The 26,906-nt window shown below is 40.2% G+C and overlaps 1 protein-coding gene and 1 long non-coding RNA gene across 5 annotated transcripts; one reads left to right on the top strand and one right to left on the bottom strand.

Annotated features, from left to right (window-relative positions):
• Positions 1-3,123: 3,123 nt before the first annotated feature.
• Positions 3,124-25,126, top strand: LOC144333333 (uncharacterized). Of its 3 annotated transcripts, none has more exons than XR_013401914.1 (6): positions 3,124-3,455; positions 12,342-12,415; positions 13,276-13,342; positions 13,630-13,752; positions 19,492-19,674; positions 24,566-25,126. It is a non-coding gene; the product is annotated as an uncharacterized LOC144333333 (long non-coding RNA). The 3 variants fall into 3 exon arrangements; XR_013401912.1 differs by having other exon boundaries at positions 18,362-19,674; XR_013401913.1 differs by having other exon boundaries at positions 3,124-3,494; positions 18,362-19,674.
• On the bottom strand, positions 3,802-7,537 carry CCL20 (C-C motif chemokine ligand 20). 2 transcript variants are annotated; one of them, XM_015110957.3, is made up of 4 exons: positions 7,378-7,537; positions 5,802-5,913; positions 4,975-5,052; positions 3,802-4,297 (listed from the first exon to the last, which is right to left on the bottom strand). In XM_015110957.3, the coding sequence occupies exons 1-4, from the start codon at positions 7,451-7,453 to the stop codon at positions 4,276-4,278; spliced, it is 288 nt and encodes a 95-aa protein (XP_014966443.1). In that variant the 5' UTR covers positions 7,454-7,537; the 3' UTR covers positions 3,802-4,275.
• Positions 25,127-26,906: the final 1,780 nt, after the last annotated feature.

The raw sequence follows: 26,906 nt of genomic DNA, 5'->3' as shown, positions 1-26,906 counted from the left end.
CCTCAGTGAACCCCAACACTGTGGAACAACCTTGAGTGTACCCCTGTGTCCTCTACTGACTATCTCAAAGCATCTCCTTTCATGTCAAAAGTCACTCATCACTCTCAAAAGGTGACTAGTCTTTCACCAAGAAAAGCAAGACCACCAAATTCAAAGTCTGTTAACTTCTTCCTTCACAAATTGTAAAATTCTCCCCACCTACTCCTGAGTGAATTTTGTTCCAAAAGAAGAGATGACTCAACTGAACTGTGTTCTAGAAACCACTTCTGCTTTTTGAGAGAAGTTGAGGTACCATTTGTTACTCTTTTAGAATCTTCAACTCTTTATAATATATTCAATCTCTCTCTCATTCTCTCTCTCTCCTCTCCCTGACTCTTTCAATACTTTTCCATCTAAAGATAAAAGGCTCTCCTTCTAGCTTTTATTTCCTCTTACCTTCATTGCCAAACTACTTGTCACCATTCATTCTTCAACCCACTATCATTGGGATTCTCTCTCCTACACTACCTCACTGAATACTCCTATAGTTACCAATGACCTACAGATTGCCAGGGCCAAGATATTATTCCATCATTATCTTACTTACCTCTTAAGATGACACTAATGGAAGGCACCAGGGAGGCACCGAAGAACTCAGAGACTACTCTGAGAACACAGCAAGTGAAATCCACTTATAGGGCCTATGGCTATGGCCAGGCATCAGCAGTCTTACACAAGAGACTTTTGGAAAATATATGAGCAAAAACCTCAGAATCATTCAGATCGTTAGAGTGTATTTAGGAGACAGGACTAGACTCTTGCATAAACTAACAGTGGTTCTCAAGAAGACTGTACAAACAGAAAGGGCTACTTAGCCCAGGGGAGAGCAAAGGCATCCTGTGGTGTCACCTCAGAGAGTCAAGGGGCTTGATGAAAGTTTAAAGGAGACCTTCACCGTATCACTATTGCTTGAATCTAAGAATGAGAGTGAATTCATGTACTATACATGTCATTAAAAATAAGTTCAGAGACTGAAGATTCTAGTAAAAGAAGTCAAAAATCAAAGAGTACATGCTGGATCATTCCACATATATGAAATCAAGAAAAGGCAAATTAATCTATCGTGAAACAGGCCAGAACAGCTGTTACCCTTAGGTTGTACAAATGGAAGTGAACATGAGGGCGCCTTCCTCTGCTGTGTTGAGGCACGGTTGTCTCACAGGTAGGTGCATATGCAAAAATTTATTAAGCTGCCCAATTAGGATTTGTGTATCTGGGCCAGGTGTGGGGGCTCACACCTGTAGTCCCAACACTTTAGGAGGCTGAGGTGGGCAGATCATGGCGTCAGGACTTCGATACCAGCCTGACCAACATGGAGAAACCCTGTCTCTACTAAAAATACGAAAGTTAGCCGGGTCTGGTGGTGGACGCCTGTAATCCCAGGTACTCAGGAGGCTGAGGCGGGAACATTGCTTAAACCTTGGGAGGTAGAAGTTGCAGTGCAGTGAGCCGAGATCATGTCACTGCACTTCAGCCTGGATCACAGAGCAAAACTCCATCTCAAAAAAAAAAAAAAAAAAAAATTGTGTGTATCTTACTGCATGTAAATTATACTTCAATTAAAAAGTAAATAGAAAAGCTTTTTTCCAAAATGGAAAAAAAAGAGAGAGAGAGAGAGAGAGAGCTGTGAATCGGGAGTGGCATCCCTCATCCAAGATCATATTTAATCCAGTGAAAACTAGAGCATTAAATATTCAAATTACATAGCTAAGGCCCTGCTCTCTGATCCCAGGCTTAATAAACCAGCTTTGTGATTCCAGTTTGACTGGTCAGGTAGCTTGCTCCCTTAATTTAGCCGTGTGCTTATGTCCACATACTTGACACTTGGATGCTTTCCTTGTTGATTAGTAAATTGGCATTCTAGCCTGGAGCTTTCAGTCTTCAGAAACTCACTTAATATTTATTAGTGGTCCTGGCCTCAAAAGATTCAGACAGCTTCAAAGTCTAACAAACTTTGCTGCTTTCCTGACTCCACAAGCCTTACCTGCTGAGGCCTTCTGGCAATGAGACAGATGTGCTGCCTCCTGGCAATGCCTAGCTTTGGCTGTGCTGTTCCAACAGTGACTGATGGGGAGGAGAGGAGGGGTGTCTGGGATGAGTCCCAGGCTTCACAATCCCACTTCTTCTGCACTTTTTTTTTTTTTTGGGGGGGCCGTGGCTCTGACTGAGGTTTCACCATTTCTCAGCCTCCTCATTGCAGCTGCCTCTGGTACCTCTGCTTTCCATCCACCCCACCTCCCTTTCCTCTGCCATGCAGAGACAACATCTATTTTGACCTTTACAGTGGTTTCCCAGTGCTGCATGGTCAAGCCCAAACCACCACACTTAGTTGAGATAACAGTTTTACTTAATCTGTAGCTACTCCACCCCTGCACCCACTTGCATATACTCCTCTTCATCCAGTATTGCTCAATGGTGGCGTCACTGGCGTTTGGGGTGGCACAATTCTTCATTGTGCGGAATCATCCGGTGCATTCCAGTGGATTTAGCATCCCTGGCTCCTGCCCACTGCGTGCTTATTGTACCCACCCTCAGACATTTTGACAACTACACATGCCCCCAGATATTTCCAAACACTCCCTGCTGTCCCTTTTCCAACTGGCTACTTCCTACTGATTCTTCATACCACAAGCATTGGCCTGAATCTTGTGACATTGCCATCTTCTCAGGTCAAGAACATCAAATATTGGCTATTTACTATGATTCAACTGCATAGTACTTCTTCTGGAAACCCTCAGGAACGATGCTCGGTGACTTTCTTTATTAAAGTGCTTGCCACCCAGTGTTGTAAGAGCTGCTTTACTCCTTCCTGCCTCTCGCCACATTGCTCAACCTTAATTATCTAGCAGTAAGTTTCTAAGTTTTAAGTCACTTCATCTCTGTAGCACTTGACACAGTGCCCAGCACATACTAAACGTATGTGTGATGAATCAGCACACAGGATGTTGAGCATACTTTCCCCGATGATTCAGTGTTGCTGTTCCTGAGGATGCAGACGCCCTAGGGGACAATTGAGCCACTTACTCTTTTTTGGCTCCACGTCAAATGACCCACCACTGCCCTATTTTATGGATTTATGTGTCTTCATTTTGCATCATATCATCAGTGTGCCTGCCTCCCGTGATCCCGTGTGTTCTTTGGAATCCGAGGCACTCTGTGAACGTTGGTGCATGGATGTAGTGATAGTTAACTACTGGATCCGAGTCTTTTCATCCTATTGCTGGGCTCTTACCAGGTTTCACACATTTGGGGGCTCCCCTCTGGTTAGCAAGGCAGTCAAAAAGAACTCTCTGAATAGTCACTTTCCTTTCAGAAACTGCTTAAAGGTGACTCTGGAGGACTTTTAAAGGGAGAAATGTTCGTATGCTGAGATATCCTGGCTGGTGACAGAAGGATGGAAGAAGTGATTCCTGAAGGTATATTCTAAATGGTGGTTGTGTCCCTGTAGTCAAAAGGTGTGTGGGCATGGTTTCTTATTTTAAACAGTTTTTTAAAAATCAATAAACATTGGGTTATGATTTCAGATATAGGATCTTTTTCAACTTTTAGTCTGGATGACTTTGAATTAAAGAAAAAATAGAACAACTGTTCCATTATAATTCATGTAAAATCAAATCCAGGGCCATGAGGGGCCGAGATAAAGGGAACAACTAGAAGTTAGTGGCAACTGTAATTTCTCAGACAATTCTTACATTTTCTGTGCCTGGAAATGTTTTCAATACACATCATAAAAATGATATATGACTCAATCAGCAAAATAACTTTTTGTTTCTTTCTTTATTTTCAATATTTGTCTTATTAACATTTTTCTTATTTTATGATGTAATTACAACAATTTAGGAGACAGAACAATATAAACAAAAGAATGTTACATAGTTTTTTTAAAAAAATAGCTTGTTGCTCTTGAGAAAGTCCATATAATCTTATTCCCCCCAAACATAATTTTATACTTTGCACTAAACCAAAATAGCTTATGGAAAATTAGTATTAAATAGCTAAACACAGAAAACCTACAGCTATAAATAACATAAAATACAGTTTAACTTGAATGTGATGCTTAAACAAAGCAAACTATGATGCAATATGAATCAACTTCATTAATTGGACAAGTCCCAATGAGGCGCAAATTAGATAAGCACTAAACCCTCCATCATGTGCAAGTGAAACCTCCAGCCCCAGGAAGGTTCTTTCTGTTCTTGGGCTAAGTCCAATTCCATTCCAGAAAAGCCACAGTTTTTACATCTTGTTGATTTTTTTGCTGTAAAATGAAAAAGAAGAAAAGTGTAAGTAATGACGAGGTGACTGCATGGGAGGAATGACTTTGGTACCTAAAGGTTGCTTCATCTGCCCTTAATCTCAATTCAGTATGTCAAGCAGCTCAGAGTTCAGATGAGGAAATTGAGGTTTAGAGAGGATGGCCCTTGCCCAAACTAACTCAGCTCATTAATGACAGAAACAGGATATGTACACATTTCTTGTGTCTCCAAGTTCAGTGGCTATGGCACACGGGTGTTAGGTGCCTTCCATCCGTTGATAAAGTGTTACTGTCTGTTATTGTCAATGTAAATCAGAACCATTGATCTCTGTTTAACTAATGTTTATTTTTCAATTTTTAACAAACAACCAAATGCTGGATTGCCTTTACATTATATAAATAGAAGGCATCTTTGCAACAAGAATCAGGCAGCTAGTAACTATCAAATGCATAGAGAAATCTAATACATCATATAAGAAATCAGTAAATTAAAATAATAATAACGATGATGATCTACAGGTGGAAAAATGCATTCTTTGTGTTTGTGGTCCAACTCAAATTTTCCCTTTAAAAATTCCACAATAGTTAGATTAAAGAATCTCAGAAAACCTACGGTCCACCCCTTTGAATACTCCTCTTTCCTCAAACCTTTGCAGAGGCTAAACGTCAGTGTAACATACCTGAGGCGACGTACAATAAGTTTCACCCAGGTCTGCTTTGGATTTGCGCACACAGATAACCCTTTCTTTGTGTGAAAGCTGAAAAATCAGAACATTTGATTTGTGTTTAATGAGCTTTTAAATGGGTTTTTCACAGAACGTACAATGGAGACTTTACATTCCAGTTCATTACACACTAAACACTTCAGTTGACGAGGTAAAATAAAATGCCAAAAAAAAAAAAAAAAATGCTTCTGATGAAGATTACTGCTAAATGAAAGTGATTCTCCCTTTCTCTGCAATGTAACAAATAATAGTACAATGGTAGAAGACAAAGTCCCAGAATTGTCATATAATTTTGCTATTGGTGGTTGCATAGAATATGTATGCATCTGATCAATAACTTCTATAATTCCAAAATATAATATCCTATATAAATCAAGAAAATTATATGTGATAGTATAATTAGTCTGAGATTTTACTTTTGGTCTCAAACATTTTCTGGTAGAAGATGCTCATGTCAAAATATGTATCTTCCATATTTTCCTAACATATCACTTTAATAGCCTTAGAAAGTGATTTTTGCCCTATACTAGTTCCTTTTGACCAAACAATTTTTAAAAAAGGAAGTTTTTGCCTTATTCCAGTCCTGTTTAAAGTGAACTTTGAAGTAGATATGTACTAAGACAAAGCTATCTTTGCCACATCATTTCTTTCTTTTTAAGATAAGATCCTATGTTCAAAACATCAGTAATTTCTGAATGAAACTCTAAAAAGGCAAACATTTTTAAAACTGAAGTTTCTAGGTATTCCTGATACAATTGAATTAAAATCAATTAATAACTTACACGACAGCATTGATGTCACAGGTTTCATTGGCCAGCTGCTGTGTGAAGCCCACAATAAATTTAGGATGAAGGATACGGTCTGTATATCGAAGACAGCAGTCAAAGTTGCTTGCTGCTAAAAAAAGTGAAAGGTATTGGGTCCACATGAACAAACTTATCCTGTGACTGGTATTATAAAACTACCTTAAGTTGTGAAAAATCTAGTGAATCTCATGTATATGATGAATAAACCACTTAGTGGAAGAGTTTCAATGCCTTCGAAACCTTTGTGAGGTTGTTGAGAACCCATTTAACATAGTTTACAGTTCTTTGGAACAACAGTTTGTGTGCTGAGAAGTTTTGGTTCGATAATACAATTGAGAAACACATGACTTCTCGTAAGTGGGATATCTTTAGTAAGAAACACAAAATGACAATATTTCATTTCAGTTCACTATAATCATTCAAGAATATGAGCACCCCCTTCCTTACTGCTTGAAAGAACCCTTATGTAGATAAACTTCCAAAAGCAGAAAATGAATAAATTGGCAGATCTTAATCTATTATCTGGCTACTAAGTATTGAGAAATAGAGCTACAAAGGGAAATACGATTTATAGGAGTGAAAATGCTTTGAAATTGTCATGTTAGCTAATAGGAATGTTTAATTTTGTTCATAAAAGTTCAACACGTGGTTGGGCATGGTGGCTCACGCCTGTAATCCCAAGCACTTTCGGAGGCCAAGGAGGAAAGATTGCTTGCCTCCAGGAGTTCGAGACCAGCCTGGGCAACATAGTGAAACCCTGTCTCTACAAAATAATGTAAAAAAATTAGCTGGGTGTGTGGCACACGGCCATGGTCCCTGTTATTCAAGAGGCTGAGACTGGAGGTTCACTTGACTCCAGGAGGTTGAGGCTGCAGTGAGCAGTAATCATGCCACTGCACTCCAGCCTGGGTGATGAAGTGAGATCCTGCCTCAAAAATAAATAAATAAATAAATAAATTCGATGTGCATTTTCAGGAATGCACCTGTTGCTAAAAGTGATGTGTGACTATTGAGCAATAAAGCAATACTTGGACATTCCCTAGTCAGATAACAACATGCTGTCAGGTAAGGGATTAATGTTATTTCAAAGTTGACAAGCAATGTCCCCCAGGCCTTGTGGGAATGTTGATGACAGGTATTATAATCTACTTCTGAAGGATGAGTTTTGAACTTTCCCAAAACTATTAAGTTGGGAGGTAAGAAAGTTGGGGACGTGGGAGTATTCTCTACATTTCAAAACAGCCCCATCTACTGGTAACATCACACACTTTGTATCACTCCCAGAAATAGCACTTTGGCTTTGTCCTGAAGTTTAGGGGTCTCTAAGAGCCCACCACTCCCCCAATCTGCTGAGACTGACAGCAGAGAGGAAAGCCTGATCCGCAGCCATAACTCTTCTCTCCTCCACTCCACAATGGGCTGAAAACTTCCATCACCCCCTCTTGTGTACTTTCAAACAGTTTTCCACCCCTTAGGGACCCCCAGTTGAGCTCAAGGCTTAAAGGAAAATGAAAAGTCTTTCTCCTGTGCTAGCAGAAACAGCGACACTTACCTTCTGATTCACTGCAGAGGTAGAGTAGCAGCACTGACATCAAAGCAGCCAGGAGCAAACTCTTGCTACAGCACATGGTTTTTTAGCTCAAAGAACAGATCTGCTCAGTGCTGGGTACCCAGTGCTTCGGGAGCGCTGTTGTGTTCTGCCAGCAGCCTGGGATGGCTCTATTTATAGCAAATAATTGGGAATGTACACAGAAGGTGTGTTACCACATGGGGTTTTCCCCGTTGATCAACCGGCCCCATCATGTCATCATAAAAAAAAAACCCGCAAGGAAAACTTCCTCCTTTTTCCTCATATTGGGAAGATGCAAAGGTCAGGGTAGGGGATAGGAAGTTGAGAAAGGGAGAAATCCTGTTAAATTCTTTGGATTTGCAAAGAGCAAAAGCAGCTCAGCCCTGTGGCCCAGAAAAGACTTTCATTCAGTTTCAACTTAATCTTTTTTGCATCTGAAAGTAGAGGAATAACAGCGATACAAAGGTCAGCCCCACACAGGAACATTCCAGCACTCCTATTGTTATACCCTATTTGCTTTCCAGAGCCAGTCAAGGAGGAGGGGGAGGAGGAGGAGGTGGGATGCCAGGCACACTCTGGTATGCATATACCATCGCATGGTTGATGTTCAGCTGTCATGAAGAAGACGCTGAATTGCTAGACTAACATTCAGGTCAGATACTATAACAGTGCTACAGTACTGTCCACAGTTAGAGCGGAAAATGTCAGTCTTTAAGTAAGGCTCAAACCTCATCTTCATCTTGATTTAATGTCAACTCTTCTAAGAATCTTATACATTCACATAGGTTTAATCAATATTGCAGTTCAGAAAATAATCCTTACCTGCCTTTAGCTCTTCATGATGATGTACTAATATAACTCAATATAGAGCCTCAGAATGGTTGAAGAAAAACCTACCAGCAGTAGCTAGTCAGCAAAACAAATGTCAAATAATAGTACTAATGATGATAATGTAATATGACTCCCTAACCTAAGGCAGTAGAAGAGTTCTCCACTAGACCCAAATAGGTTGAAAGTAAAAGGATAAAAAAAGATGTACCAAACTGTAAACAAAAGAGAACCGGAGTTGGTGATGCCTATATCAGATAAAATGGATTTTTTAAAATGTTACTAGAAATAAAGAGGGACTTTCATGGTGACACAAAATTAACCCACTGGGAAGATATAAAACCTATAACCATACATATACCTAACAGTAGCACCCCAAACTACAGAAAGTAAAAACTGACAGAATTGAAGGGAAGAATAGGAAATTTTATTTTATTTTATTTTATTTTATTTTATTTTATTTGAGACAGAATTTTGCTCTTGTTGCCCAGGCTGGAGTGCAGTGGCACCATTCTCGGCTCACTGCAACCTCCGCCTCCCGGGTTCAAGCGATTCTCCTGCCTCAGCCTCCTGAGTAGCTGGGACTACAGTCATGCACCATGATAATTTTTGCCCAGATAATTTTTGTATTTTTAGTAGAGACGGGGTTTCACCATGTTGGCCAGGTTGAACTCCTGACCTCATTACCGGCGTGAGCCACCGTGCCTGGCAAAATGGGAAATTTAACAATAAAAGTTGACAGCTTTGATACCACATTTTCACTAATTAATAAAATTTAGGCAGAAGATCTACAAGAAAATAGAAGACTTGAACAACACTATAAGCCAAATAGACTTAGCGGGAATCTAAGGACTACTCCATCCAACATCAACAGAATAGTTGCACATGGAACATTCTCTAAGATAAAGCATATGGTAGGTTATGGAACAAGTCTCAATAAATGTAAAATGACTGAAATCACATAAAGTATACATTCAAACCACAATGGAATTAAATTAGAAATCACTAACAGACAGAAAGGAAACCATATATTCCTAAATAACCAATGTGTCTGGCCGGGAGTGGTGGCTCATGCCTGTAATCCTAGCATTTCGGGAGGCTGAAGTGGGTGGATTGCCTGAGGTCAGGAGTTCGAGACCAGACTGGCCAACATAGTGAAACCCTGTTTCTACGAAAAATACCAAAATTAACTGGGTGTGGTGGTGCATGCCTTCTAATGACAAAAACACTCAACTAACTAGGAATAGTTGAGAACTTTCTCAACCTGATAAAAGTCATCTATGACCACATCACAGCTGATATGAACAGAGATGAAAGACACAAATAATTGACCCTGATTAAAGAAGAAAATAGAAAATTTGGGATGGGCGCAGTGGCTCACGCCTGTAATCCCAGCACTTTGGGAGGCCGAGGCGGGAGGATCACAGGTCAGGAGATCGAGATCATCCTGGCTAATAAGGTGAAACCCCGTCTCTACTAAAAATACAAAAAAATAACCAGGCATGGTGGCGGGCGCCTGTAGTCCCAGCTACACGGGAGGCTGAGGCAGGAGAATGGCGTGAACCTGGGAGGCGGAGCTTGCAGTGAGTAGAGATCTTGCCACCCACTCCAGCCTGGGCGGCAGAGCGAGACTCGTCTCCAAAAAAAAAAAAAAGAAAGAAAAGAAAATGATTCCTTTATAATTATTGAGGAATTCAACCTGTTAGCAAATAAAACATTTGTTTACTAAAAATATGTTTTATTTGAATAATAGCTTTTTTTTTTTTTTTTTTTTTTTTTTTTTTTGAGACCGAGTCTAGCTCTGTCGCCCAGGCTGGAGTGCAATGGCACGACTTCGGCTCACTGCAACCTAAGCCTCCGAAGTTCAAGCAATTCTGCTGCCTCAGCATCCTGAGTAGCTGGGATTACAGGCACCAGCCACCATGCCCGGCTAATTTTTTGTGTCTTTAGTAGAGACGTGGTTTCACCGTGTTAGCCAGAATGGTCTCAATCTCCTGACCTCGCAATCCCACAGCCTCGGTCTCCCAAAGTGCTGGGATTGCAGGTTTGAGCCACTTTATTCTTCATGACATGAACAGTCTCTAACATAAATTAGGTGCATTCCAGCCTGGCCTACGTGGTGAAACCCCGTCTCTACTAAAAATACGAAAATTAGCCCATGTGGTGGCACGCACCTGTAATCCCAGTTCCTCAGGAGGCTGAGGCAGGACAATCGCTTGAACCTGGGAGGTGGAAGTTGCAGTGAGCGAGATCACGCCATTGCACTCCAGCCTGGGCGACAGAGCGAGATACTATCAAAAAAAAAAACATTAGATGCACAATAGATCTTTATTGAATGAATGAATGAATTTCTATCCTTCCTCTTCAGTGAACAGTAGGGTTCATGTAAATGAGTCATTATTTGAGTGATAATAATTCATGTCCTTTTTCCTCCCTGACCATAGCTTGTCCTTTGTGTGTGTATATTCGTGTGTGAATGTGTGCATGCAAATGTTCTAACATTGAAGACTAAGCGGAGATTATTTTCCATAGCAGAAAAGAAGTGGCCTTAGCAGTTTCATAAATCAGAATTCAATTTAGGGTTCTACGTGAAAGGTTAATTTCATCCCATGGCAGCACAGTGGAAAAAAACAATTTCTACATGTCTGCAAAAAAACATTTTTATTTTCCCAAGATCAAAAGCAAGCACTGACAGGCTGGGTGCTGTGGCTCACACCTGTAATGCCCTCACTTTTGGAGGCTGAGGCAGGAGGATTGCTTGAAGCCAGGAGTTGAAGACCAGCTTGGCCAGCGTAGTCAGACCCCATCACTTAAAAACAACAACAACAACAAGAAACCAGCGCTAATGGTCTACCTGCTGGGCCCTCCAAAAACTTAGGGACATTATCTGATATACCTGTGTGAAGTTTTCATAATATTTACTATTAAATGAAGGTGAAGAGTTGCTTCTAGTTGGTTAAAAAACAGTTGAGAAGGAGATATTGAAGGTTGTCAGTGGGTGATAAAACCTGGTTTTAATGCTATCCTGGGACCGTCTGGTGGAGGCAAGGAAGGATTCCTGTGGTCTCTCTGGTGATGTTTTGCTAAATGAAACCCTTCAACCTGCCAGCTTCAAAAGTATCTCAAGACGGCGCAATGGCTCATGCCTGTAATCCTAACACTTTGGGAGGCCGAGGCCGGTGGATTGCTTGAGGCTGGGAGTTCGAAACCAGCCTGGGCAATACAGTGAAACCCCGTCTCTACTAAAAATGCAAAAATTAGCCAGGGGTGGTGGAGTGTGCCTGTAGTCCCAGCTACTGGGGAGGTTGAGGTACAGGAATCACTTGCACCCAAGAGGCGGAGGTTGCAGTGGGCCAAGATCACACCACTGCACTTCAGCCTGGGCGACAGATTGAGACACTATCTCAAAAAAAAAAAAAAAAAAAAAGGTGTCTCAGATGTCTCAGATTATGTAGTCTCAGATGGTATAGCGATGGGTAAGGAAAAAATTTGCAGTGGCCCTTTGGCTGTCAACAAGCATAAACAGTCAGGCACAAAAAACAAACAAAAACAAAACCCAAAAAACAAAAACAAAAAACACACATTAACAAAACCGTTCAAGAGGTGGCCTTCAGCAAAATTAGCAAACTCCAAGGTAGGAAACCAGGTCATTTGGGGTGTGTCTGGAGGAGAAAGAAGCCCAGCATTGCAGTGGAGGTGATGAGAGCTGTAACTGTTCTGTTTCTGAATGAGCCCCCCACTGGCTTAGATATTAGCACATCAAATGCACTTCTGAAGATGACAAGGCAGAGAAGGCCCATCCTCTTCTCCATTCCTTAGCCTTGTTAGGCCGTCTTCAAACCTTTTGATAGCCTTAGCTTGCTGGCTTCTGGAAGGGTGATGTTCCATGGTCGTGTATAGAAAACTTTGACATATTTTGCATCTGCGAGTTACCAGCGTAAGTCCTACAAAAACTCTGCTGATTTGTTCCCACATATTGTTAATAGAGGCTCCTCTGCTGTGACCTTAAATAGGAACCAAAGAGGCAAGAAACCTGGGGAACTTGAAAAGCCTCCCAATCAGGAAAAACAATGAATAGAGGAATTAGCTGAATTTTATGTCAATTCTTCTTTCTACAGGGAAACTAAATATGAATGTAATGAAATCTTAGTAGGTGAAAAAAGGAGTGAACTTTCTTTGATCATCAACTCAGGTGGGTGTCCAGATGTTTATTGAAAAGTTTGCTTGGTGAGCCTCAAGGCTCCATTCCTGAAATAAGAGCCCCAGTTATCAGACAGGGCATCCAGGTTCTTTACTGTGGTTTAAACAATAGCCCTGCAGGAATTTATAATAGAAGTGGCTTCCTGTTCTACTTGTCCCACAGCCAATGCCTGAACAGTCTCAGTGGTATTTCTTCTGGTTCTTGAAAAAAAGCAGCCTATGCATGAGTTTATCGGTGGCTATTTTAGAGCATCATCATATTTCTTTGGAAAGCTGATATCTGACCTACTCCCTGTGAGAATTTTATAAAGTATGACATAATGAGTGCATTGCATCTTTTGTTAAGACCAAAGCTGAAGGTGGAATCTTTTTTTTTTTTTTTTTTTTTTTTGAGACACAGTCTCTCTCTGTCACCCAGGCTGGAGTGCAGTGGCGCCATCTCGGCTCACTGCAAGCTCCGCCTCCCGGCTTCACGCCATTCTCCTGCCTCAGCCTCCTGAGTAGCTGGGACTACAGATGCCCACCACCACCACACCTGGCTAATTTTTTATATTTTTAGCGCCCAGTAGAATAAAGTATGACATATCTACAAAAAATATAAACCACAAAAAGTAACACAGGAGATGATATGCTATCCTACAGATAGCATACATAGATATAAAACATACAGATAGATATAAAACACAGAATTTCTCCTACACATGGGAAAGTAAGCCTTGTTATTTCACAGCACTTTTGAATGCAGCTTCATCTTTCTTTTATTTTGATTTTCAGGCTCAATGTATTTGTGATCAAAAAGTTTGTTGTTATTAGATAGTATAAAATAAAGCAGATCATTTCTGATTATTGCAGATTATTGCTTCCATTTCTGGACAAGGAAGTGAGGACCTGGCTGCTTTCCAAGGAACCTTTCGCCATGGTAAAGACAATTCTATTTATCAATGTACACGAGGGCTCAAAGGTCTTACTAGGAATTTCCCTTTTAACTTTTGAAGCCAGTGAGTCTTCCTTACCACTTCAGAATAATTTGCATAACCAAGCCTATCAACTTTCCATGATTAAATTGTCCCTACAATAAAGAATCAACTCCATTGAAACAACTTTACAGATCCACATGAGTGATTTTTTAAATCTTCAAGTCTTTTAGGAAAGATGAGCTTTTTAAATTTTAGTATCATCAAACCAACTTTGCCTTTCTTTGCTCAGCTGGTAGTAGAATGCCTTCAGCCCTGTTGGCTCAACCAAGATCTGTGCCTTGAAATCCAGGTTGAAGGAGGATTCAAATGCTAAACAAAACATCAAGAAATTAAAACTCCCCTAAGAAACAAGGTAAATGCTATAGGACATACCAAAATACTCAGTGTTCATGCTGAATGTCTGTGTATGTGTGCATGGTGTCACCATGAGAAGATACCTGGGTGTACTCTGTAACACATGTACACTGATTTATTGTACTTTAAAATAGTATTGATTTAGGCTGGACGCAGTGGCTCACGTGTGTAATCCCAGCATTTTGGGAGGTCGAGGCAGGCAGATCACTTGAGGGATACGAGTTCAAGACCAGCCTGGCCAACATGGTGAAACCCCATCTCTACTAAAAATACAAAAATTAGCCAGGCATGGTGGCATGTACCTGTTGGGAGACTGAGGTGGAGGATCCTTTGAATGTAGGAGGTGGAGGTTGCAGTGAGCCGAGATCGCGCCACTGCACTCCAGCCTGGGCAACAGAGCGAGACTTTGTCTCAAAATAAAAAGAAAAATTATTGATTTTCTGTATTTCCAGCATATTATATATAATTCTCCACAATAAAATAAATTGTGCTTTTTTGTTTAAATATTCTAACATATTCATAGCATTTTTCTTAAAGGGAAATGCTATGCTTCTTGGTTTAGAAGAATTTTTTTATAACAATATTTCATGAAAAATGCAACAAATACTCTTTACCAGTTTCCTTTCTTTTTTTTTTTTTTTTTCTGAAACAGAGTCTCACTCTGTCGCCCAGGCTGGAGTGCAGTGGCATAATCTTGGCTCACTGCAACCTCCACCTCCCGGGTTCAAGCTATTCTCCTGCCTCAGCCTCCCTAGTAGCTGGGATTATAGGTGCGTGCCACCATACCTGGCTAATTTTTGTATTTTTAGTAGAGGTGGGGTTTCACCATGTTGGCCAGGCTGGTCTCGAACTCCTGACCTCAGGTGATCTGCCCACCTCGGCCTCCCAAAGTGCTGGGATTACAGGCGTGAGTCACCACTCCCGGCCTTTCTTTACCAGATTTCTAATTGATTTTAGTATGACAATTTCCTGAGATAGCAAATGGATGCCAATCTTTGAGGAAAGGTGTTGGTTGGGATTCTGAGGCTAACTGCACTACATTGAGGAGAGTGGGATGACTGTTTTGAGATGGGGAGAATGATGTCATGAAGGCAACATATTTGTAATTCTAGAATCATATCTGCTCCCAATTTTTTGTAATGGTTTTAATGTAACGTTTGCTGTTTAGTCTTTTCCTTGCAAGGAGACTTTATCACAAAGAAAAAATGTGCATGTCAGTCTAAGTACATAAATCTTCTATTGTTTTATCTTCTCTTGAAGGTGGAAGAAAGTCTTTGAGGCACAATACAGAAAGAACAGAGTTTTAAATCTCTTTCTGTGCTTCAAAAAATATTACCATAATACATACTCTGTTGAAAAAATAAAATACATAAATAAGTTAAAAGAGGAATGCAAAGATTAGTCATAGACTCACCATCTAGAGAATCACAGTGCTAAGTTTTTAATAGCTTCCAGATTCACTTCTGTTCATATATTTAACATAAATTGAATCTTAGAGTACATTTTTTTAACCTAGCCTTTTCATTTAAGGATATGAATACAGTTATCTGTTCATCTTTTAAAAAATGACTTTGTATGCCATCATTTAAAACAGTTGTACAATTTTCAATTGTGTGGTTATTCATGATTGAATTCTCCAGGTTGTTTCTGATTTTTCAATCATTATAAATAGTACTATGAAGAACAGTCTATGGATGACTCTCTGTACATATTCTTAATTACTTTCTTAAGATAACTTCAAGAAATGAAATGTTGGGGTCAAAAACTATGCATATATTTAATAGTTTTGAGATTGTAGGCCAGATGTGGGGGCTCATGGCTGTAATCCCAGCAGTTTGGGAGGCAAGGCAGGCAGATCATCTGAGATCAGGCGTTCAAGACCAGCCTGGCCAATATGGTGAAACTCCGTCTCTACTAAAAATGCAAAAATTAGTCTGGCGTGGTGGTGTGCGCCTGTAATCCCAGCTACTAGGGAAGCTGAGGCAGCAGAATAGCTTAAACTTGGGAGGCGGAGGTTGCAGTGAGCCAAGATCGCACCATTGCACTCCAGCCTAGGTGACAGAGTGAGACTCTGTCTCCAAAAAAGAGAGAGAGAGAGAGATTGAGAAACAACCTTCCATAACTCCCTGATCAAGTAAACCCATTTCTCTGCACCTTTCACGAAGATCAGATAGAGATAAATTTACGTAGGATATTGCAGAAGCAACTACGTCTTCTTCTCGTGAATATGAGTCTAAACTGTGACAAGAGCCTCGGCACTATCGTCTATTGTGATTATGTCCTCACCTCTACTTCATTAACCACAAGGGACTTTTTATTTTTTCCTGGCACAAAGAGCACATGCCCTTGTAAAGTGAGTATGCCACACCCTGAACTCTTAAAGTAAATATTTTGCCAAGGAAATCGAAGAACCGGAAGAAGAGAACCAATGGAAATGGGGAGGGCATTCCCTACCACTCCCGTACTTTCCAAAGGAGCCTCTGGGTGCCGAGCATATTTACTTAACAGATCAAAGGTTTTTAATATGTATGAGAGTTGTGGCACTGATGATGAAATATTGGTAGCTCTCTATCGTAAATCTGAAAATTCCCCTGCATGTGTCTCATAAGAAGGCAGCTACAGTAATCATCTGACTAGGCAGAGAACAGTTTACTAAGGAATGCTGATCAGTTAAGGTACAAACGGGGACCGAGGCCTGCATTCCTTCATAGCATGTAGCTTCAGGTTAGAGCCAAGAATTTCCAAGTGGTCGTTATGAATGGCGTTAATAGGCTAGCATGTTGGCATATTCCAAGTTCTAACGTGTGATGTGTAAATACTCCAGTTTTATGTGGGTTTAAGTCTATTACAGTTCTGTAGAAAAAGGTTCAGCTGTCCATTTGTATATGGCTCCAGAGTTATTCCAGGAAAATCTAAGCCTAACCATTTGTTTAAGACAATGTGTATTTACTATGAACATAATCAGAAATGTGTGCAAAAATTCTGTACAAAACTATTCACTGCATCACAATTAAAATAGGAAAGGAAACAAAAAATACACAAATACTCAGTAAGAGAATAGTGATTAAAGTCATTCTTGGATATCCACAAAGTTCAATATTATAGTATGTTGCCATTTAGTAATCTGCGAAGCATTTTATGCAAGGGATAAATGCTAATGACATAATGACAGTGAGACTAGCAGGACACAAAATCATAAATGGTGTGTTAACTCATTATGGGAAGTTGTATATTTCTCGTAATTGTGTATTTCCTATATTTATGCATTTTTTAAAAAGACTAGAAGGAAATTCACCAGAATGAAAATACAAATGATCTCTGGTAGCGGGAGGTGCTCCCCTTTGGTTTTCACATTTTTTCTATATTTATCAATATCTATTTATTTATTTATTTATTTATGTATTTATTTAGAGACAGGGTCTTGCTCAGTCACCCAGGCTAGAATGCAGTGGCACAATCACAGCTCACTACAGTCTCAAACACCTGTGCTCAAAGGCATCCTCCTGCCTCAGTCTCCCGAGTAGCTGGGACTACAAGCACATGCCGCTGCACCTGGATATTTATCCTTTTTTTTTTAAACAATAAATACATATTACTTATAATCAGAACAGAACAAGCTATTTTCAAGACCACATGTGAAACAAACTACAGTTCCTAGTATATGAAGCAAAATAAACTGAGAAATATAGTCGAGTGCCATGATTCATGCCTGTAATCCCATCATTTTGGGAGCCCGAGGAGGGCGGATCACTTCAGGTCAGAAGTTCAAGACCAGCCCAGCCTACATGGTGAAGCACTGTCTTTACTAATAAAATAAAAAATTAGCTGGGTGTGGTGGTGGGCGTCTGTCATCCTAGCTACTGGGGAGGCTGAGGCACGAGAATTGCTTGAACCTGGGAGGTAGAGGTTGCAGTGAGACAAGATCATGCCACTGCACTCCAGCCTGGGCAACAGAGTGAGACTCTGTCAAAAAAAAAAAAAGAAAGAAAGAGAGAAAGAGAGAGAAAGAAAGAAAGAGAGAGAGAAATAAAGAAAAAGAAGGAAAGAAAGAAAGAGAGAAAGAGAGAAAAAGAAAGAAAGAAAGAAAGAAAGGAAGAAAGAAAGAAAGAAAGAAAGAAAGAAAGAAAGAAAGAAAGAAAGAAAGAAAGAAAGAAAGAAAGAAAATGTTAGGCTGGGCTCCGTGGCTCACACCTGTAATCCCAGCACTTTGGGAGGCCGAGATAGCCAGATGGCTTGAGCCAAGGAGTTTGAGACCAACCTGGCCAACATGGCAAGACTCTATCTCTACAAAAAATGCAAAAATAATAACCAGGCATGGTGGCACATGCTGTTAGTCCCAACAACTCTGGAGGCTGAGGTAGGAAGATGGCTTGAGCCTGGGAGGCAGAGGTTGCAGTGAGCCAAGATCATGCTACTTCACTCCAGGATTCCAACATGGGCAACAAAAGCGAGACCCTGTCTCAAAGAAAATAAGAAAAAGAAAAAATATATATATAATTGTACAGAGTTACTTTTATTTATAGCTTTAATACTTTATAGTAAAAATTGCCACTGGAAGAGGAATAAAGACCCCTTATTTCTTTTTTTTTTTTTTTTTTTTTTTTTAGATGGAGTCTCTCTCTTGTTGACCAGGCTGTAGTGCAATGGGGTGATCTCGGCTCATCGCAACCTCCGCCTCCTGGGTTCAAGAGATTCTCCTTCCTCAGCCTCCCGAGTACCTGGGATTACAGGCATGCACCACCACGTCCAGCTAATTTTGTATTTGTAGTAGAGATGGGGTTTCTCCATGTTGGTCAGGTTGGTCTCGAACTCCTGACCTCAGGTGATCCTCCTGCCTTGGCCTCCCAAAGTGCTGGGATTACAGGCATGAGCCACCATGCCTGGCCAAGAAAGACATTATTTCTTAGAATACTTCATACAAGGCTCTCATGAAAATATTACAGTAAGCCTTACAAAATTTTCACTGCCCTCCTAACTGTGTAGATGGCCCTAGAAGAAACATAACTCTGCCAGGAAGACATCAATAATATATTATATCTTGTATTGGGATTTACAGGATAAAATAGATGAAAGCTAACTGGAAACAATTTACATGGCAAATAAGCTTTTAAGCTTTTAGAGAATTTAATTGTGAAGTTGTTTTATTAGGTTAGAAAAAATATGTCCATAAAACTGTTTGAGAAACACAAATTAATTCATCTCATGAAGGCTAAAGAATGACTAATTAATCATACCAATAACTCGCTGTGTTGGTTGGGCAAGTTATTGCGTTCTCTGGGCCTTGGTATCTCCATTAGACAATTAGAAGTGTGCAATTAGTTATTCCCCGAACTCTTTTTGGGAAGTAATATTATATGATTCAATGCTATAAAAATAACATTGGAAAGTAATATCGTATGATTCAATGTTATAAAAGAATTCTTTTACAGATCTTACTAATTAGCAGCTTCATCTCTACTCAATAAGAAGAAATGACTATAACCTCTTACAGTATTCTAGCCTGATGATTTTAATCAGTTTACAACAAGCCAATTTAACCAGTGGTTTTTTAAATGCTTTATTGCCTTTCGTGATGGTCTGACCGTAAACAAGCATCCATTTTGAACCTTGTTCTGTTTCATGATTGCATTACATCATGCCATCTTAGCCTTTCTTCTCACAGCAGAAGTTAGGCAAACCCTAAGCTATCATATCACTTCCAGCTGCATACATTACCATTTATGACTTATTTCTTTAGAGTCCAGAGGGCCTATTAGGAGTGAACCCAACCCTAGAAACAGATGAGCAACTGGAATGCTCCATCATGCCTGCCAGCCCAGGTCAAGAGCCACCAATCTGCTTGGAGTCTATACGGCACATCAGAAAGAGGAAATGAATCGTTGACTTGATGCAAACGATGTTTCAACTGCTGTAGAAATAGGTAGGGTGACGTAGTAGCTAACCAGGGAATGATGCTAATAAGCCCAAAGCTTTGGATCCATTACCCAATTGACTTGTTTTGCCTCTGTCACGCGGATCTTTCCAAGCTGGCCACATGTAAGGGAGCTTGAGTGAGTGATGGCAGATGAATAAGAATAAAATGTGGTTTCTACTGGTACAAAAATCGGTATAGTATCTCCAGAAAAAGTCTGAAATTGTTATGAAAGCCAGTGAATAGGATACACCCTGCATGATGATTGAGCGTAAGCGTCTTCTGAGAGGCTCCTGCCCTTTTGGAGGAACACTGATTCCCCTTGGTAGAGACAAATGAAGATTGTCAACCCCTTTTAAACATCTGTGTCATACAGAGTAAGCCTTCCAGGAAAGAACCTGCTCCCAGAGATGAGTCAAGTGCAGGTGATAATTTTTACCTAAGCTGAGGGATGAACAGGATCGCTGAAGGAAAAAAAGTTAAGGCTTGGTGCAGTGGCTCACATCTATAACCCCAGTATTTTAGGAGGGCCAAAGCAGGATCACTTGAGCCCAGGAGTTTGAGATCAGCCTGGGCAACATAAGATGACTCCATCTCTACAAAAAAAGTTCAAATAGGCTGGGTACGGTGGCTCACGCCTACAATCCTACTACTTTGGGAGGCTGAGGTGGGAGAATCACCTGAAGCCAGGAATTTGAGACCAGTCTAGCCAACATGGTGAAGCTGCATCTCTACTAAAAGTACAAAAATTAACCAGGCATGATGGCACACACCTGTAATCCCAGCTACTTGGGATACTGAGGCAGAAGAATCACTTGAACCCGGGAATCAAGGGTTGCAGTGAGCCAAGATCATGTCACTGCACTCCAGCCTGAGCAACAGAGTGAGACTCCATCTCAAAAATAAATAAATAAAAATAAAAATTTAGCTGGGCATGGTGACACACATGTGTAGTCCCAACTATTCAAAAAGCTGAGGTAGGAGGAATTCTTGAGCCCAGAATTTCGAGGCTGCAGTGAGTTAGGATTAGAATACTCCAACCTGGGTGGCAGAGTGAGACCCCATCTCTGATAAATAAATGAATAAATAAATAAATATTAAGGAAAGCTATGACTCTAGGAAATTGGGTATCTTACCATGAAAGTCACTAGAGACTTTTCCACCCTAAAACTATGTGTTACTCAGAAATAGAGATTCAGAATCACTTTTTTTTTTTTTTTTGGACGGAGTCTTGTTCTGTCGCCCAGGCTAGAGTGCAGTGGTGTGATCTTGGTTCACTATAATTTCTGCCTCCCAGGTTCCAGCCATTCTCCTGCCTCAGCCTCCTGAGTAGCTGGGACTACAGGTGCACACCACCACACCCGGCTAATTTTTGTATTTTCAATAGAGATGTGGTTTCACCGTGTTGACCAGGCTGTTCTCAAACTCTTGGCCTCAGGTAATCCTCCCACTTTGGCCTCCCAAAGTGCTGGGATTACGGCGTGAGCCACCACACCCAGCCCAGAATCACTTTTAAAAAGATGATTTCAGTAATGAAAGCAGGTAACTCACAACACCGTGGAGCCTGAGTAGCACATGAAGCACCTTTGTGTAGTTATCCTTTGTTCGTTTCTCTTACTCTGAATTTATTTTATTTTAATATCACTTCTGCTTTCTTTGGGGATTTAAGCTTATTTTTTCCTCGCCTTCCTCCTCCTTCTTTTCTCTCTATCTTCTCTCCCATCACACCTGCTTTTCTTATTCCTTTTCAATAGGCCATTAGTTTTTACATATAAAATATAGTATATAAGATTTTTCCCCTCTTTCTGCTTCTGTTTTTTCTCCTTCCTTGCTTTCTGTGCCAAATATTAGTGTACATGAGTAGAATTTTACTTAAGCTCTAGAAAAATGTTGACCCTTTTACTTACTGATAAAAATGTATGTGTTTACTTTCAAACTGTACCTCTGATAGAAAAGACATTAGCAAGTTCTTCCACAGACTTTTGGGAGTTTAGAAGAAGTAGGTAGCATGAACGCATAATGGCTAAAATGCCATTACAAATGAGAAAGCTTCTGTTTCTTCATGAAGGCAGCTAAGAAAATCATTCAGACACAAGGTTCTTCATCCCTCCAACTCCTAAGAAGTCCAATCTCCACAATAAATAATAGAAGTAAGAGACTAGGGCCAAGTGCAGTGGCTCATGCCTGTAATTCCGGCACTTTGGGAGGCCAAGATAAGAGGATCACTTGAGGTCAGGAGTTCAAGACCAGCCTGGCCAACATAGTGAAACCCCATCTCTACTAAAAATACAAAAATTGGTCGGGCGTGGTGGTGCATGCCTGTAGTTCCAGCTACTCAGGGGGCTGAGGCAGGAGAGCCACTTGAACCCAGGAGGCAGAGGTTGTAATGAGCCGAGATTACACCACTGTACTCTAGCCTGGGTGACAGAGTGAGAGCGAGACCCTGTCAAAAAAAAAAAGAAGAAGAAGAAGAAGAACAAGTAAGAGACTAAGTGCAGGAATGCAGGGAATTATTTTAAGAAACTGGGAAGCTAAAACTAATGAGAACTTTCAGTGAAGGAGGGGAAGAAAGGAGGAAGAGACTGAATGATGTGATGTTTCCTATAATTTATAGCAGTAAAGCACATTAGAAGGACAGGAATCTCTTATTTCAGGAATTTTAACTATACCAAAATATATAAATAAGAAATGACCACTGAAAGTTACCGTGCCAAATTACTCTATAGAATGTGAAAGACGCATCTTAGAGAAACACATGAACACACAGAAGCATTTGTTGAACATCTGCCGTGTGGTCAGGTTGCCTGGAGGAAATAACAGGCCAGAAACCAGAAAGACTAAGTTCTAAGGTCATCTGGGTCACACACTAGCCGTGTGGCCCTGATCAAACAAAAGTTTAGCCTCAGTTTCTCATTTAAAACGTGGGAATAAGCATGTATCCAAGTATGATTGAGAGGATTGGTGAGGTGATCTAAGTGAAAGTAGCCTGTTCAATGTGAAGTATGACTCAAGCGCAAACTGTTATTGATGATACCGTTTCTACTGCATTAAGCAATGTGGTCAAGACACAGACATAAAAGAAGTAGACTTGTGATTGAGCAGCTTATGATTTAGTTGGAAAGACAAAACAAAAATCTATAAGAAAGTCATTACAACAGCAAGCATTTATATAGCAACTTACTGGCAGGCACTTTTATATGTGTTTTATGTATATCAATTTGTTTAATCATTACAATGATAATATAAGTATCATCATATATAGTCTCTATTGTATATATCATAATGACTATTATAATTCCCATTTAACAAGTGAGGAATCTGCAACAAAGTAAAATGAAGTAACTTGCCCAGAGTCACAGGATGTAAGTGACAGAAATGAGATTTGAACTCAGTAGTAGAGAGAGAAAGAGAAAGAGGAGGAGGAGGAGGAGAACGAGGAAGGGGAGGAGAAGAATAAGGAGAAGAAAAATAAATAGAAAGAGGAAAATACAGTTCTAAATTCTGTGTTCCACATTTTATGTTATTAAAGGAGATATTATTCAGGTAACCAACAGCCTAGCAGTGAACACTCACTCTGATGAATATTCTCAGACAAACAAAGATATATTAAAAACTATTCTCTTCCTTTAAAGAAGTTGGTGAATTATGAAGATACTACAGAGAAAGTGTTAGAGTATGGAAATTTGACACAGGACATTTTACACAAAAGAAGAAATGAAGTTGTTCTCTTTTTTCCTTCTATTCTTTCAAGACTCGTCTGAATCATAAACAGCAATTAGCGTTTCTTTGACTAAGGAGAGAAAATACATTCTAGAAATGGAAGGGGGAGAACAATGTCATAAGTAAATAAATAAACACACAAAAACTTCCTAGATATGGTAAGATCATCTCCTGGCACCTGTAGACATTTCTTGTATGTGATGCCAAAAAAACAAAAACAAACAAACAAAAAAAACACCCTGCTTCTATTTCATCATTCAAAAAAAAATTGCAATCCACCCACAATGTGCCTGCCAGCATCCTACAAATATTTACCTGGCACGTGTGCCATTTGGCCTGGAGTTCTGGCAAGGACTACTCCAGCTCCCTCGTCACCCTCAACTCTTACAGTTTGATGATTGCTGACTTCTTAGTCTTAATTTTTGTTGTGACCTATTTATCATTTCCTGTACATCAGTAAGAGACTTGATGTTAAAGTAGAAAGTAGTCTGTCAGCATTAAGTCGCACTGAATAAACTTGAACCAAATCCAGTTCCCAGGAGTGACTAACAGCAGTCTAGCATGATCACACATGAGCCATCTGATCCCCATCACCAAGCCCATGAGTGTGATGCAAGAAGAGAAACACATATCAGCCTCAGACAGAAGACAAAGCCAAGAGTAGAGGGGAAAGGAACTGATTGTGTGTCTGTTTCTGGGGACACACAAGGCCTTCTTTGAGCCAGGCCTTCTTAGATCTGGGCCTTCAGACCCTGACCATTGTCAAGGTGACTAGCCTAGGGGACATTTAGCATACACATCTGCAGGCTTGGGGAAGCCCCTCAGAACATGAGAGGGAACTCACTTGGTGGAATTCTATCCACGCTTCTCCTGTGCAATTCCATCATTCCAAGAAGTCCTGGGAAAATACAAAAACTCTTCTGGTCTTATCTCTCACTTAACATAATAAACATATCTCAAAGTCTTTCCCTAATGGGTCTTCACTTGCCCCTGGAGGAGCTAAAACCATCACTGTTGTTAGGTGGTCATATTCTACATGTCATTCAATGTCTAATTCAAAGGCTACTTTTTCAAGGAAGTTCCCATAATTGGATGAAACAGTTCTCTACTTTGAACTCCCATCGGGCTTTGTTTTTAATGCCACATAATCACCTGTGTTGTTCTGTCCTTGTCCGTTTAGCACCTTACGGAGGATGCTCAGAAGTTCAAGGATGTGTGGAAAATGGATCAACCATGGGAAGTCACCGTTGATTACTCCTACCCTCATTTGCCCTATCTGTTTGTCACTAATTCTTTTTATTTCTTTTTTTTTAATACTTTAATTTCTAGGGTACATGTGCACAACGTGCAGGCTTGTTACATATATATACATGTGCCATGTTGGTGTGCCGCACCCATTAACTCATCATTTACACTGGGTATATCTCCTAATGCCATCCCTCCCTCTACCCCCTCCCCACAATAGGACCTGGTGTGTGATGCTCCCCTTCCTATGTCCAAGTGATCTCATTGTTCAATTCCCACCTATGAGTGAGAACATGTGGTATTTGGTTTTCTGCTCTTGCGATAGTTTGCTGAGAATGATGGTTTCCAGCTGCACCCATGTCCCTACAAAGGACACGAACTCATCCTTTTTTATGGCTGCATAGTATTCCATGGTGTATATGTGCCACATTTTCTTAATCCAGTCTGTCACTGATGGACATTTGGGTTGATTCCAAGTCTTTGCTATTGTGAGTAGTGCCGCAATAAACATACGTGTGCATGTGTCTTTATAGCAGCATGATTTATAATCCTTTGGGTATATCCCCAGTAATGGGATGGCTGGGTCAAATGGTATTTCTAGTTCTAGATCCTTGAGGAATCACCACACTGTTTTCCACAATGGTTGAACTAGTTTACAGTCCCACCAACAGTGTAAAAGTGTTCCTATTTCTCCACATCCTCTCCAGCACCTGTTGTTTCCTGATTTTTTAATGATTGCCATTCTAATTGGTGTGAGATGGTATCTCATTGTGGTTTTGATTTGCATTTCTCTGATGGTGAGTGATGATGAGCATTTTTTTCATGTGTCGGTTGGCTGTATGAATGTCTTCTTTTGAGAAGTGTCTATTCATATCCTTTGCCCACTTTTTGATGGGGTTGTTTGTTTTTTTCTTGTAAATTTGATTGAGTTCTTTATAGGTTCTGGATATTAGCCCTTTGTCAGATGAGTAGATTGCAAAAATTTTCTCCCATTCTGTAGGTTGCCTGTTCACTCTGATGGTAGTTTCTTTTGCTGTGCAGAAGCTCTTTAGTTTAATTAGATCCCATTTGTCAATTTTGGATTTTGTTGCCATTGCTTTTGGTATTTTAGACATGAAGTCCTTGCCCATGCCTATGTCCTGAATGGTATTCCCTAGGTTTTCTTCTAATGTCACTAATTCTTTTTACACTTTGCCTCCAACTCATTTCCTTGTCTCCCACCTTGGCTGTCCTGGTCTCAGGTCTCAGAGCTCAAAGTCTGTATTAATATAGTAGTTTTCCGAAGCGGTGTCCTCACCCCAGCCACAGAATCAAAGAATAGTAGGAAGATAACATCCCAAATTTGTTCTCCATTGTTCTAATTGGTTGGTCCCCAGGAGAGAAAAAGAGGTTGACAGACCAGTCCAACTTCCCCAGGGGGCTGTTTGTGACACAGGCAAGATCCTTTTATAGGAACTAGACCTGAGGAGAAGAAGTAAATAGGGAAAAAGAGTAATGATGGGAAAATTACATGAATAGAGTGAGGTGATGAGATTTTTTGGCCAGGGAGGGGGGCGGAGTGGTGGGCAGTAACCATGAGTTTGAAATTTTAAAGAAAGGTAAAATGTCTACAGGGAATAGTTTGAAATTTTTTGCTAAATGATACTCTGTGGAAAAAACTTGTAGAGGATTTCTTACCTCTACCAGAAATCCTACAGTAAGTTGAAGTTTATTTTTGAGAACTTTGTGCTTAGACTACTGGATTGCTCGATGTCATGTTGAACAAGACTAAATTATACCAGGCTTGGTGGCTCACACTTGTAATCCCACACCTTTGGAAGGCTGAGGCGGGAGGATTGCTTGAGGCCAGGAGTTCAAGACCAGCCTGGGCAACATAGTAAGACCCCCTACCTCTACAGAAAATGTATAAATAATTTTTTTAAAAAACTAGATCACAGAATATCTCAGCCTTATTCTGGCTACAATAGAACCTCAAGATCATAGAATCATAAAATATAAAAAGGAAGTTATCTCCTTAAATATATCAGAAAACTGCAGTCCACAAAACTTAAGTGACCTATGCAAAGGTATATCATTAATCACTGGCAGAGTCTAGCAACCCAGAAATTACCCTGCCCAACCAATTATTCTTGCTGCTGCAATATCCAAAGAACCCCGTAAAATGCAGACCGTGCCTATTATTTCCATTCTTAACCCATTACCTATCAAAAGAAATTCTAACATCTTAAGCAGGAAGTCACATAGGAAGACACACAAAAATATTAAATGAGTAAAAT

The sequence above is a fragment of the Macaca mulatta genome, chromosome 12 (genome assembly GCF_049350105.2).
Source record: "Macaca mulatta isolate MMU2019108-1 chromosome 12, T2T-MMU8v2.0, whole genome shotgun sequence".
Lineage (NCBI taxonomy): Eukaryota > Metazoa > Chordata > Mammalia > Primates > Cercopithecidae > Macaca > Macaca mulatta.
Note: the sequence above shows the minus strand (reverse complement) of the source record. Positions and strands in the feature narration are given on the sequence as shown.

What these genes read in the sequence shown, in the direction of transcription:
- CCL20 (XM_015110957.3), bottom strand. Translation starts at nt 7,453, where the DNA reads ATGTGCTGTAGCAAGAGTTTGCTCCTGGCTGCTTTGATGTCAGTGCTG. An exon ending in CCTCTGCAGTGAATCAGAAG is followed by an intron (nt 5,914 to 7,377) that starts GTAAGTGTCGCT and finishes TTTTTTTAGCAG; the next exon opens with CAAGCAACTTTGACTGCTGT. An exon ending in TGTGACATCAATGCTGTCGT is followed by an intron (nt 5,053 to 5,801) that starts GTAAGTTATTAA and finishes CTGATTTTTCAG; the next exon opens with CTTTCACACAAAGAAAGGGT.